At 31.9% G+C, this 14,057-nt stretch overlaps 1 protein-coding gene across 1 annotated transcript; it reads left to right on the top strand.

Annotated features, from left to right (window-relative positions):
* Positions 1-550: 550 nt before the first annotated feature.
* On the top strand, positions 551-6,202 carry LOC123205121 (serine/threonine-protein phosphatase 4 regulatory subunit 2-like). Its single transcript, XM_044621944.1, has 8 exons — positions 551-756; positions 1,257-1,482; positions 1,741-1,821; positions 3,768-3,816; positions 3,976-4,072; positions 4,486-4,538; positions 4,929-4,991; positions 5,634-6,202. The coding sequence occupies exons 2-8, from the start codon at positions 1,262-1,264 to the stop codon at positions 5,907-5,909; spliced, it is 840 nt and encodes a 279-aa protein (XP_044477879.1). The 5' UTR covers positions 551-756; positions 1,257-1,261; the 3' UTR covers positions 5,910-6,202.
* The last annotated feature ends 7,855 nt before the right edge of the window (positions 6,203-14,057 follow it).

The raw sequence follows: 14,057 nt of genomic DNA, 5'->3' as shown, positions 1-14,057 counted from the left end.
TAATTTATTCAAATTAAATATGAATTCAAATTTAAATTAACTCGGTTTAAATCCACCTTTAATCTTGTCTTTGACATTATTAAATAATTTAAAAAAAAACTGGTACATAGTAATCAATAAACCATGCGATGTTGTAACCTATACGTAGTCTAGCAATACATTTTTACGTGCACAACTTCTTAGTTTTTTTTTTTAATTTCTTTGATAATTCAAACATAGCAAGGTTGGATTTGAGCCGAGTCAAGTTTGAACTCAATTCGATTTATATATAGTAGAGCTCAAGTTCAAACTTGTGGAAGTCAAGCTCAAATTCGGTTCAAATTCAGTTTGACTCATTTTGAACTCAAATTTTTAACTATTTTGTTATTAAAATGACATCGTTTTAATATATATTAATCAAAATGACGTCGTTTTATATTAAAATTTTTAATTAAAAAATTTGGTTAGTAACTCGAGCTCGAACAGACTCGGTTCAAGTCTAGTGCTAACATATAGTCTAGTAATGTATTTTTTCACTTTTAAAAGTATAGGGCTATACTACAGTTCTTGAACCTTTGGGGATCTACCTGTATTTTACGCTTTACAATTTTCAGTTTAACTCGCATGTTTTCTGGGTTCTTCAGTGATCCAGTTCTAGTCTATATCTTCGTCAGATCGCCAGCACGACCCGATTCGTCGCGTTCGCCCCAAATCAGGTCCAGCCTCTCCAGTCTTCAGTAAGCTCTCATCTTCGTCACGAAACCGAAACTGTCAGAGGTTCGTAATATTTTCTCTTTGTTGTTTCGTTTTATCGGCTTTGACAGCACGCCGACTGTTTGTGAAATCGTCTCAGCGGGAAATTTTATTTAGGCTGTTTCTCTCTTGCTTGTTTATTTGATGCTATTTCAGTAGGCCTTTTTATACTGTCACTTATAGTACCGAGCTACTTAAGAACTATGGGCCGTGATAAGAATGCTACTAACCGTAGGTTGGGCAATTGATATTGCTGGAACAATACATAGTTGCCCACATTAATGTTGTTTTTTATACGTTGTTATGTTAGGTATCAAATTGATGTTGGATGTTAGAAATTGGAATGGTAAAAAGTGTGATTATATGATTTTGTGTTTGCTTGAATTTTTGATCCTGACAGTGGTTCCAGGACTGCTGCTCTTATCCTTGTTTTAATTGGTTTGAATTCATGAATTCTTAAAGTTTTTGTCAACTTAGCATCCAGCGTGGATGGCATCTAAAATTTTTCTCAACTTCGCATCCAGTGTGGATGGCATCAAAGGAAGGCACTTTGCAGTCAGTTGATGAACATCATCCAGTTGATCAGCAGCATCCAGTTGAGCAGGAGCATTCAGTTGATCAGCAGCACTTAGTTGATCAAGAGCATTCAGTTGAGAAAGAACATGTAGTTGATAAAGAACATTCAGTTGATCAAGAGCGTTTAGTTGATCATATCCATGACAAAATGGATGCTGATGTCTTGAACCATGGGTACTTACTACTTTGTTGCATAGTACTGGATTCAGAATAAATCTTACTTTTTATTGTAAATTACTTAGCATATAAAGGGTATTTTTGGATTTGTTTGTGTTGAAGGCCTTTTTTAAAAGCTTTTGGGTGAAAGTCATTTTATGAAAAGCACTCACTGGGAGTACCTATGATATGCTCTCCAGAAAAAACTTCAAGTGTGTTTCTTATCTAGAATTTTCTTTCTTGAGAACACTAACCAAGTGTTCTACTTGATTTCAGAGTTTCAGAACCAAACCCTGATTTTAATGAAGAAGAAGTCAGACGCACACTGGAAGTCATTGCATCCAGTGGGAAGTTTTGGTATGACTTACTCATATTCCCTTATTATAGTAGTGCATGGCAATTTGAGTGCTTGTGTTGTGTAATGATTTGTTCTTCGCTATATTATGTTGCGTATGATGCATAAGCAATGGTACACTATATTATGTTGATTTGTTCTTCACTATATTATGTTGCATATGATGCATAAGCAATGGTACACCTCCTTTCAGCCAAAAGAGAAAAGTACAAACACATACTCATATGTTTGCTGTGTTGACTATGATTGCCTATGGTACCATTGTCTACCTAGAAATCCTTTTACTTTATTTTCATCTTGATCATCTTTCAAACTGACATGGCAGTAGTTAGTATATGAATAGGGTGTAGTTTGCTTAGCCAATAACTGTAAAGTTCTGTAGCAATATATTGCTTTTATAGAGTATTTTGTTTGACAATTAAAACAGTCTGCATCAATTTGTTCATTCATTAAGATCATACCATCTGAGGAAAGAGAAGTCTAATCCAAAAAATATTTGTTCTAGAGAAATGAGGAGACAGTTAATAATGATTTGGGACTTTAAAAGTTGTCTTAAACTCTTACCATTAGATCCTTATAAAAGCAGTTTCTCATGGAGTTATATCTATTAGATGCTTGACCAGAAGAAGACATTTCTCTCCCTTTTTATTACTTCTGCAAGCACAAATAAGTGATTAAAGGTCAGCTTTGGGTCCAGCTGATGAAATGTCTTGGGCTATCTTCTTTTGTTCTGAGGTTTCTTAAATCAAGTTGCATTGCCTGCATACTTGTAAGTAAAGGCACTCACCTTGGTTATCAACAGTGGGCAGCGGCACCAGCACTGTTACAGTGCCACTACTTGGTCTGGCATTCACCAGAATGCTTCTACTCAATCATGATTTTCAACATTGTCATTTTTGTCATTGCTTTATGAGATACATTTGCATAGTGCCTTTTTTGCTTCTGTGATGATCTGAGTTTTGGAAAATTTTTATTTGGGGGAAAAGGGTTAGGGGTCATTCGATTAGTTTTTAAAAGGTGCAATATTGGTGGTTATTTAGTGGTTGGAATCTGAAAATCAGGATGAGGTGGGGTTTAATGAGATAATGAGTGCTAAGGTTGTAATAGGGCTTATTGTTGCTTGTTAAGAAATGATCAAGGCAAGCAAGAAAATATGATTCAGGTCAATTAAACCTGTATTGGATAGATGTAGGAAAATACTAGAGGGTATTACAAAAGCATGAGAAGGAGGAAGAACGGAAGAGGAGAACATTTACAGCAGTCTTTGAGTGAACTCAATGGAAGCAAGAGAAACTCAAGCCCCTATTAGTTCTTTCTGCCATCCTAGTAACAACATTATTCTTTTTAAGATACTAATTAACGTATCATTATATAGTCCAATGTTGGATTCTGTGATGCATATACTGAACTTACCGTCATAATACAATCAGGTAGTTCATATTGATATTGATATTAATAGCAAGGTAATGAGTAGTGTTAGAGTTTCCTGGTCATAGATAGGCCTCTGCTTATCCAGTCTATGGGGTTGGGCTGCAGAGCAATAATCCTGCTAAAAGGATTTAACTCCTTTTAAAATTAAAGTCTTGAGAAAGTATTGTACCACTGCTTTTTGTTTATTAAATTGATTGTGATTAAATTTGGTGAAATCTGGTGGTGCTTGTACAACTTCTGCATGTTATTAATTTACAACCATTCTGAGGACTTGTTATCCATGATTGTCCTTTTAAATTCTGAGCTGTGGGTACTGATTTTGTATGATTTAGTACTAGTATTTAACTGTGTGCAGCATATATATAGTTAATTGCTCTTCAATATCTTTTTGGCCATGTACTTTGGAAGTTCGCGTGTTTTTGTCTTATTTTTATCTGCTCTGACTAAAATACCCAAAAGGGTAAATGCAGTGGTAAATATGGATTCCCGTTGAGTAATAGAGTGTATTCTACTGTAGGCATGATTGGGACAAACTGAAGAGCATGCTATCCTTTCAGCTGAAGCAGGTATGGGGAGGTATGCTAGTATGTGGGTCTCAAGTTACTTGACAATGGTCACATGCAGATTTTTAAAATCTTCCAGTAGAAGAGTGTACACCATTGTTCCTGCAATCTTTTAGTTTACAGCTGATCCTAATTCCTTTCTCTTGTGAATTTATCATGAAGGTCCTGCTAGAATATCCCGAGTCAAAAATGACTACTGAACAGCAGACTGCTTCTGTAGGAGAAACTTACCCTGAACTGTTGAAGCGACTTGATGAAGGTAATTTTCTTGTTATGCCATATGTCTGCATTTTTATGCTGTACTGAGATGAGTAATAGGCAAACTGTGAGAGTTATGGATAGTGCAATGTCGGTGACAAATAGATAAGCCAAGTTCCTTATGTGGCTTGTGTTTGATTGAAGTGAATTTGTTAAGGGCTTGAACTTGGGGGACTACCCTATAACTAATTGATTGAGTTGGTATCTGTCACCTGTCTTCTTGCTTTTGTGGTAAAATAGAAAAGTTTGAGGAGAATGGAAAGATTAGGTGGTTAATCTGTTTTTTATAGGAACAAGAGAGACCACATATATGTGACATTGATTTCTTTTTACCAAATTAGTGTGTTCTATGATTTTTTTTTTTTTTTTCATTTGTCTTGCAACTATTTACATATGTTTCTTTATGCTTTACAGCACTTTTAAGTTTCGATGAAGGTCCTCCATTTACCCTGCAGAGGCTTTGTGAGGTTACTATCTTTTGTCTACATTTTCATACATAGTTGTTCATATTTATTGAGAACATGCCCATTTTACCAAATATTGGGAAAGTTGACAATAATGTCCAAATATTGTTCCCTGATTCTTCTTTCTTTTTAATTTTCACCCTGCTTGGACCTTTAAAAGGAGATCAATAATATGGTTGCAAGCTTGATAGGATCCTTTACCTTATGAAATTTGCAAATCAAACATTACCCAAAAAAAAAAAAAGAAAGAGGAAGAAAAGGCTTCAGCAGGGAACAAAGTCTAGGGTTTGGTTACTATACTTTTCTGATATCTGTTTTAGATATTATCCAGCTATAACCTTCAATACTTATGGAGTCTGTCTTATCTTCTAATTTGGATTTTGTATTGAACAGATCCTTTTGGCTGCTCGGAGTATTTATCCAAAACTCTCAAAGCTTGTTTTGGCACTTGAAAAAGTATGTTGGTTGATAAGACATTTTTATATATTCATTTTTTTAAAAAAATTTTTGGCACTGTCATTCAATGAACTTGGGGTGTAAGTGAGTTGAGCTCGAGTTCAACTCTCAAGTTGAGCTCAAACTTGATGTTTGCTAGCTTGATAAACTTGCGAGCTTATGACTTGACTTGAATAAAATATCAGTAAACCTTTAAAAATTTTAAATCTTACATCCCTAGAATTTTACTCTTGAGTTTGAATGAGGTTATTGATAAATATATAAGCTATGATGTTTAAATATAATTTTTGAAGATTAAGAGGTTTAAATGTAATTTTATGAGCTGAGCTTAAGTTTGATGTTCCTTTGGCGAGCTTGAGTTAAGAAATTTTCAGTTTGGCGAGCTCGAGCTAAGCCTTAATGTTATTGAGTCAAGTTCGAGTCAAACACTCTTTGATTGGGGTTGATAACACCCCTAAATAAAGTCATGGTGTGCCCTACTCGATAGATAGAAGGAGCCAAAAGATTGGTGATATTGCAAATATAAAGATGCCATGAACTCTGAAATTAAAGAGAATCGATGCATCATGCTATTTGGTTCACGTTTGTTCATTTTCTTGCTATATTTTCCAGGTTATTATTTTGACGTTGGTTGGTTTGCAGAATTTGTCAGTGACATCCACATTGACTATTTGTACTGATCCATATCCACAAGCGATGATTCAAACTCCAAATGAAGCAGAAAAACCAAGCGAAGAGCTCCACTTGCAGTCTAATTCAATACAGAATGGGGTTGAACCTATAGTTGAAGACAGGGACGAGGTGATGGCAGAGGTAGAGCAGGGTGATATTGATGATGAAATGGCCATCGATATGGAAGCTTTAGAGGAGATAGTTGGATCATCAGAAACAGATGCCACACCAACGACAAATTCCTAGGTTTCTAGTAAGTCTTTCCAGTCAACTTCCTACCCCGTCTTTACACATCTCCTGATTCCATAAATTTTCTCTTAGAGAGTGACATGGCTGAGGTTCATATTTCTAAAATCTTCAACTAAGAGTCAGCAAGGAAAATGCTAGATTCTTATCACATGAAATCACCACAAATTATATCTATTCTTGTATTTCCTTGGATGCTATGCTTTTTGATCAGGGTTCCTGGCTTGTCAAATCTAATGTGTTTTTGTTGTCTCAGAAATTTTATGAATGTTAGAACGGTTCTGTTTTTTTTTTTTGGTTCATGGTGATTTGGTAGAGAAATCTGAACTTGATGCAAAATGCAATATATAACCCAGTAGATAAAACTGCTTCGGATTGAGTTTAATTCATTCAAGTCAAACATCGAGCTGAACTCAAGATCCACCCCTTGTTGAGGGTCTAATTGACTTGATATTTTGAAATACACTATTTTAGAACTTTTATTTCAGTTAATGATTCTGGATGCCTTGTTTATGGTGACGGTCTAATTGACTTAGTATGTTGAAATTACTTAATCTGGAGTCTTATTTCCGCCGGGCTCAGCTTGAGGGAGCTAAATTCAAGCTAGGGTAGCCCTAACTTGAGTTTAGTTTGAGAGGTATTTTCTAGCTTTGAGTTGAGTTCAAACCACTCTTATATTCAATTTGAACCCACTCTAGTTAGAGGGAATTTTGTAAGAACAACAATCCCATAGGGATTATTGTTTGAATACCAACCAAGAATGACCTCAATCCAAAAGAACTATGAATAAGATAAAATTAGAATATTGAATTTCAAATAATTTTTTTTTTTTACTTTTTTAGATTAATAAAATTATGTATATCAAATTTTAAATATTTAATTAGGTATCTGGATTATATTTTATTATTTGATTATATAATTTTGAATTAAAGATAAAATAACATCTAATTATATAATAAACAAAATATTTGAAAACCCAATTGAATAGGATTTTCATCCTTCAAATTTCAAATTTTAAGAGAAACTATTTCAAATTATATGATAGACACAATATGATTAGATAATTTGGGGTAAGTAGGCATTAAAGTATTTTAATTGAGGAGTTATTATCCCCTTTAATACTCAAAAGAACTATTTTCTTTATTCCAAGAGTTTACATCCCATATAAAAATATATTCTTTTTCTTTTATTCACCCTTGGGCAATTGAAGGAAGTGAGGTGAAAGAATTGTATCATTCGATAAGAGGCTAAGAAATTAAGTTTAAATCTTCTCTTTTATTTTATTTAGTTACGTTCAATTTTCGGATTTTTTATTTCTTCTATTAGATTATTGATGACTTAGGTTTTAGTTGTGTTAACATAGTATTCGGGTTAAAATTGTGTCAATGCATATTAAAGAACTGAAAATTTAGATAGTTTGTTATTCTATTTTTATTAAATATTTTGTCGAAAAAGTTTATCTCATTTGTAATTGATAAATTTTTAAAAAATTCTGTAATATGTTTTTTATATCATATTAATTTTTTATAATTTTCTGATAATTATATAAATTATTAAAAACCTTAGAACATTGATTGCTCAGCAAAAATGCGACATTTGGGGGGGCAATTTGGAAGTATGATTTTTTTGGACATTTTGATCAAATATTTTAAACTCAATTGTATCTTAAATTTTTTACGAAAATTTTATTATATGTCTATTTAATTATATAAAAATTTCATAAATTTCTAATACTTACATAAATTATTAAAAATATTAGAACAAAGATTGTCCAATAAAAATTTTCAAATCTGGATAATTTTATGTTATAATTTTATCAAATATTTTGAATATAAAATTGAATCAATTTAGATTTGAGAATTTTTTTGAAGGTTTTATTATTTGTCTTCTACATTGTATTAAATTTCTAAATTTCATGAATTTATGATGAATGGTTAATGTATTAAAAATCATATGACAATGGTTGTTCAATGAAGGTTTTGTATATGTACAACAGGTTTTGATAGAGTTTCTTATGATTTAACTCTAAGATTATGAGTTATACGGTTTATACACTGTTAGAGGGTAATTATAAGATTAAGATTTGATAGTGTTAAATATGATTTAAGATTAATAGGACAGTGTAAAGATATTGGTATTTCATTGAACAATTAAAGACGGAAACAAACACAGTTTACTTTTAAGGTAACTAAGAACTTACATGGTATTTAATAAATTGTGTTATTTTATTTCATGATGATTTATGTTTTGAATGATGCTATGTTATTCAATGTTTTAACTTAAAGTACTTTGAAAATTGTCTTCTAAGATTGTTCTTTTTTTTAAATAAACAAAACTATTGATGAAAGTATTGGATGAATTTCTTGAATAAAGATTTTTCAAAGATAAAGGTTTGTTTGAAAGAAAAGTTCTATAAAATAATTTTTGTCAAATGTTTGTTCTAAAATGAGGAATTGATAGGTTATGAATTGATAAATATAATCAAATCATAAAGTATTATGAGACATATGTTGATCGATGAAAAATCTGTAGACTTATGATGAATATGAATGATGAAAGGTTTGTAAACCTATTATGAATATGAATATAATGAAGGGTCTATGAACATAAATGATAAAAAGTTTGCGAACTTATAATAAAAAGTTTGTGGACGTATCATGAATATTAAAATAATGAAGAGTTTGTGAACTTATACAAATATGAATATAAATGATGAAACGTTTGTGGACTTATGATTAATATGAATATGAATATAACTGGATCATTGAGGATACAGGTGACACGATGTCGCAAATGCTAAATATGAATTTTATGTTTTTTATTTATGAGTTTACAAATTTTATGTATTATATTTATGAGCAACATTTTAATGAATTCTTTTAAGATAATTTTATGAAAGGAAGGGAAATTCTACTTGTCCTTATAATTGATGAATATGAAAATGTTTATATTTGTTTTTCCTTATGATAATAAATATGAAATTGTTTTATATAGTTTTTCTTATGGTTAATGAACATAAAAATATTTTATTTTCCTTATGATTAATGACTACGAAAAGTTTTATTATTGTTCTCTCTCAGGACTAATGATTTTGAAAGTAAAGAAGTTTATATAATACAATGTTTTTAAAAAATTAAATATTATGATTATATTTACTTACTGAGTTGATGATTACTCCTCCTCTCTAATATTTTACAAAATAAAATTTCTAGATTAATAAAAAGGTGTGGAATAAAATGAAATCAAGGTAAGTTAAGAGATTGAAGAGTCTTTATATTTAGATTTATTATCTGTAAATTATGTAATTACAGATTATTATTTATAAAACTTTGATTATGTTTAATTACTTTTGAAATTATTATCAAGAGGAATTTAGAAACTTTAATGATGAAGAATTACTTTTATTTTTATAATAAAGTCTTGGCCATAAGCAACATCCAAATCCAAATAAGTTTCTAATTTGGGGTGTTACAAGAATGGTAACATGCGATGCGTCTCCTCTTAAAGAATGATGAGACAAACTTCAATAATGACATTAAATCTTGTAAAAGGGGGGGGGGGGGGGGGGGGGGGGGGGGGGGGGGGGGAAGAGGTGAATGTAATACTCTTAGACAAATCTTGTATCAACAAAACACAATGGATATGTTGGACATATATTTGCATCCCACTTTGCTTGAATATGTTAATATGTGACTAGTTAAATATCTATGAACTCCTTAAATTGTTAAAACGTGTTTTGAGTTATAAAACCCAAAAACAAAATCATGATAAACTGTGTATATAAAGTGAACAATATCTTGATAGATAATTGGATTGCTAGACCAATGATGTTACAACATTTGTATTGCGTTTGAGAATTTTCAGACACTATGAAAGGTTATTCAATTTTAATGATTTAGCATTTTTTTGCACACATATAATGTTAAATAATTAATATCATACTTAAATTTCGTTGTCTATAAAAAGATTTTTAAGTTGGGTATGTCTCTTTAAGTCCATATTTCGTCTAGAAATATGTATTTGGAAAAAGAGTATTACACGTATTACCTGTGCCCTAGTTCACGATAATATTGTGGCTATAGACATTTTTAGATCCACCGCCTAATTTGATCGTAAGGTGCATACGATTAAACAATTCGTTGATCCTTTTATGATGGTTCCACCAATCTAAGAGCATTCATCATATGTAGACAACTATAATTAACAAATGAAACCATGCCTTTTATAATAATGATAAAATAAGTGCATCATAGGATCGACTATAAAACACTTACTCTATTGGTGTCGTTAGATAAAGAAAGAATTGTTAGGATTGTGTTGATTGGCTAGGACTTACCAGGATATAGAGAGTTTGACAATTGGGGTCTATATATTGATAAGGTACCATGACTAGTAAGCCTTAGAGATTGGTCACTAGAGTGGGTACGCATATTCCCTTTATTCAGTTGAGATCCGACAACCTTAGATTGAAATAGAGATAACCTGAGTTAGAAAAAGAAATGGATAAATTTGATTAATGGATATTGTGGGGTAAATCATTCCTACTTAATGAATGTTTTCAATCACTTCCTTTTATTTTGTAGGTGATAGATATAAATGTGACAATGGTGAGATGGCTGGCCAATCATCGCCTTTATAGTTACTATAATTACGACAACATGTTAGGTGATACAAAACCATATCAATCCTTATACAAGACAGTTTGGTGATCTCAAGTTTAAGGATCACATGTACTTGTGAGTTAAAACATATAATTTATAGGCACTAGAATAACCATCCATATGAATATTCTAAAGTTGGGTTAGTTTAGTAGATACATCTATAACGTGAACAATTGTTGGCTAACAACTTCGATGCGTGAGAATTGTTACCACCTTTTAGTGGAGTCGTTTAATACTATGATATCTTATCATTATTACTTATACCCATAGATCAAAGTAATAATAAGATTATAGATATTTCTAGAATGACTATCTAATGTGTTCATAAAGTTTTACGGTTAGTCATTTGATGCTCTCGTTTTGATTCTACTATTTTAAAGGCATATTATACTTATGAACACATTATATACACATTAATACGAATGAATAATAAATACCTTTAATTAATAAATAAATAAATTGCATTATACACAAGTATAAACCGATTGGCTTTAGGGCACCACCCTAACATGTACGTGATCTATAATGAATAGCAAATGAAAAGAAATGTGTTGTGTTTAATAAGTTGTCTTGAAAAAGAATATGAACTTTCTTGGTACACAACAACACCCAATGTGCCTAAAAGAGATGTTATGTAGGGCACTAGAATAACTTATAGACACTAGAATAACTTATAGGCACTAGAATAACCATCCATATGAATATTCTAAAGTTGGGTTAGTTTAGTAGATACATCTATAACGTGAACAATTGTTGGCTAACAACTTCGATGCGTGAGAATTGTTACCACCTTTTAGTGGAGTCGTTTAATACTATGATATCTTATCATTATTACTTATACCCATAGATCAAAGTAATATTAAGATTATAGATATTTCTAGAATGACTATCTAATGTGTTCATAAAGTTTTACGGTTAGTCATTTGATGCTCTCGTTTTGATTCTACTATTTTAAAGGCATATTATACTTATGAACACATTATATACACATTAATACGAATGAATAATAAATACCTTTAATTAATAAATAAATAAATTGCACTATACACAAGTATAAACCGATTGGCTTTAGGGCACCACCCTAACATGTACGTGATCTATAATGAATAGCAAATGAAAAGAAATGTGTTGTGTTTAATAAGTTGTCTTGAAAAAGAATATGAACTTTCTTGGTACACAACAACACCCGATGTGCCTAAAAGAGATGTTATGTAGGGCACTAGAATAACTTATAGACACTAGAATAACTTATAGGCACTAGAATAACCATCCATATGAATATTCTAAAGTTGGGTTAGTTTAGTAGATACATCTATAACGTGAACAATTGTTGGCTAACAACTTCGATGCGTGAGAATTGTTACCACCTTTTAGTGGAGTCGTTTAATACTATGATATCTTATCATTATTACTTATACCCATAGATCAAAGTAATATTAAGATTATAGATATTTCTAGAATGACTATCTAATGTGTTCATAAAGTTTTACGGTTAGTCATTTGATGCTCTCGTTTTGATTCTACTATTTTAAAGGCATATTATACTTATGAACACATTATATACACATTAATACGAATGAATAATAAATACCTTTAATTAATAAATAAATAAATTGCATTATACACAAGTATAAACCGATTGGCTTTAGGGCACCACCCTAACATGTACGTGATCTATAATGAATAGCAAATGAAAAGAAATGTGTTGTGTTTAATAAGTTGTCTTGAAAAAGAATATGAACTTTCTTGGTACACAACAACACCCAATGTGCCTAAAAGAGATGTTATGTAGGGCACTAGAATAACTTATAGACACTAGAATAACTTATAGGCACTAGAATAACCATCCATATGAATATTCTAAAGTTGGGTTAGTTTAGTAGATACATCTATAACGTGAACAATTGTTGGCTAACAACTTCGATGCGTGAGAATTGTTACCACCTTTTAGTGGAGTCGTTTAATACTATGATATCTTATCATTATTACTTATACCCATAGATCAAAGTAATATTAAGATTATAGATATTTCTAGAATGACTATCTAATGTGTTCATAAAGTTTTACGGTTAGTCATTTGATGCTCTCGTTTTGATTCTACTATTTTAAAGGCATATTATACTTATGAACACATTATATACACATTAATACGAATGAATAATAAATACCTTTAATTAATAAATAAATAAATTGCATTATACACAAGTATAAACCGATTGGCTTTAGGGCACCACCCTAACATGTATGTGATCTATAATGAATAGCAAATGAAAAGAAATGTGTTATGTTTAATAAGTTGTCTTGAAAAATAATATGAACTTTCTTGGTACACAACAACACCCAACGTGCCTAAAAGAGACGTTATGTGGGGCACGAGTTATATTTTAGGGTGAAAACTTAAGCAACCTGAGTTGATAATGTCATAGGGTTGTTAGATAGGACATCATGAGTTTATACTCCTTACTAGGGTTAGATTTGAAGCGAACTTGTTTTGGGCTTGAAACAAGCCCTGCTCGAACGAGCCTGAGCCTGAACTTGCCTTGAATGAGCCCCAATATGAACACGAGCTTGAATTTTAAGTAAAAAATAAATACGAGCCCGAATCTAAACATCAGTTAAGCTAGTCGAGCTCAGCTTGTGAGCCGTTCACTCAAATAAAAAAACATTTAACTTGGAACAAACGACATCATTTGTTCCTTGAAATATGAGCCTAAAATTGAGCTGTCGAGCCTAAAATGTGAGCCCAAAGCAAACCCAAACACGAACACATGAACTCGAGCTAAGTGCGAGCCGAGCCCAAACATTAAAATTATGAAACGAGTTGAACACGAACATATGCTTAGCCAACTCGGTGAGCCCAAGCCTGAGCTTAGACTCACTGAAAATGAGCCGAAAACGAGCTGGGCTCTGTTCGGGCTCAGCTCGGCTCGTATCCAGCCTTACTCCTTACACTGCTTGTATTAGGTCACGTTCATAGTAAGACACGATGCTTGTAATGGGGAACCTTGCTCATAGTAGAGCCCTATTTTAGTTTGGCAATCCATAGTAATGTAGCCGAGTTGATTGCATAATGATGCTCACATGGTCAATGTGTCAAATCCCTATATCGACTTAGTCTAGTTGATCTAGTATATAACTTTAAATGAGATAGAACTTTCACCTGAACAAGTAAAAGGTGATGCAATCACTCCAGTTTAGAATTCAAAGTAGTTCGTATTGATAAGTGAGACCTTAATAGTTTTGAGAGATATGTTATAAGGCCTAAAGGTTTCCGAGTATTCATATAAGAATAATAATGCCCTCATCATCACAGTAAAAGTTTAGGGATAAACTTCTAATAACTAAGTTACAGTGGGTCGTGCAAGGGTATTACAGAGATTTAGCAAAAGTTAGTAGAGTCTCATATTTATTGAGTGACTTTTCACCCACTTTCCTTCTTTTTATGTTTTGCAAGTATAAGTGATCATAATGGTTGTGATGCAAGAAG

The sequence above is a fragment of the Mangifera indica genome, unplaced genomic scaffold (assembly GCF_011075055.1).
Source record: "Mangifera indica cultivar Alphonso unplaced genomic scaffold, CATAS_Mindica_2.1 Un_0002, whole genome shotgun sequence".
Taxonomy (NCBI): Eukaryota; Viridiplantae; Streptophyta; class Magnoliopsida; order Sapindales; family Anacardiaceae; genus Mangifera; species Mangifera indica.
This window is presented reverse-complemented; position numbering and strand designations above follow the sequence as displayed.

Coding starts and splice junctions, on each gene's coding strand:
- LOC123205121 (XM_044621944.1), top strand. CDS start 1,262: ATGGCATCAAAGGAAGGCACTTTGCAGTCAGTTGATGAACATCATCCA. Junction 3,817..3,975: donor TATCCTTTCAGCTGAAGCAG/GTATGGGGAGGT, acceptor TTTATCATGAAG/GTCCTGCTAGAATATCCCGA. Junction 4,539..4,928: donor CCCTGCAGAGGCTTTGTGAG/GTTACTATCTTT, acceptor TGTATTGAACAG/ATCCTTTTGGCTGCTCGGAG.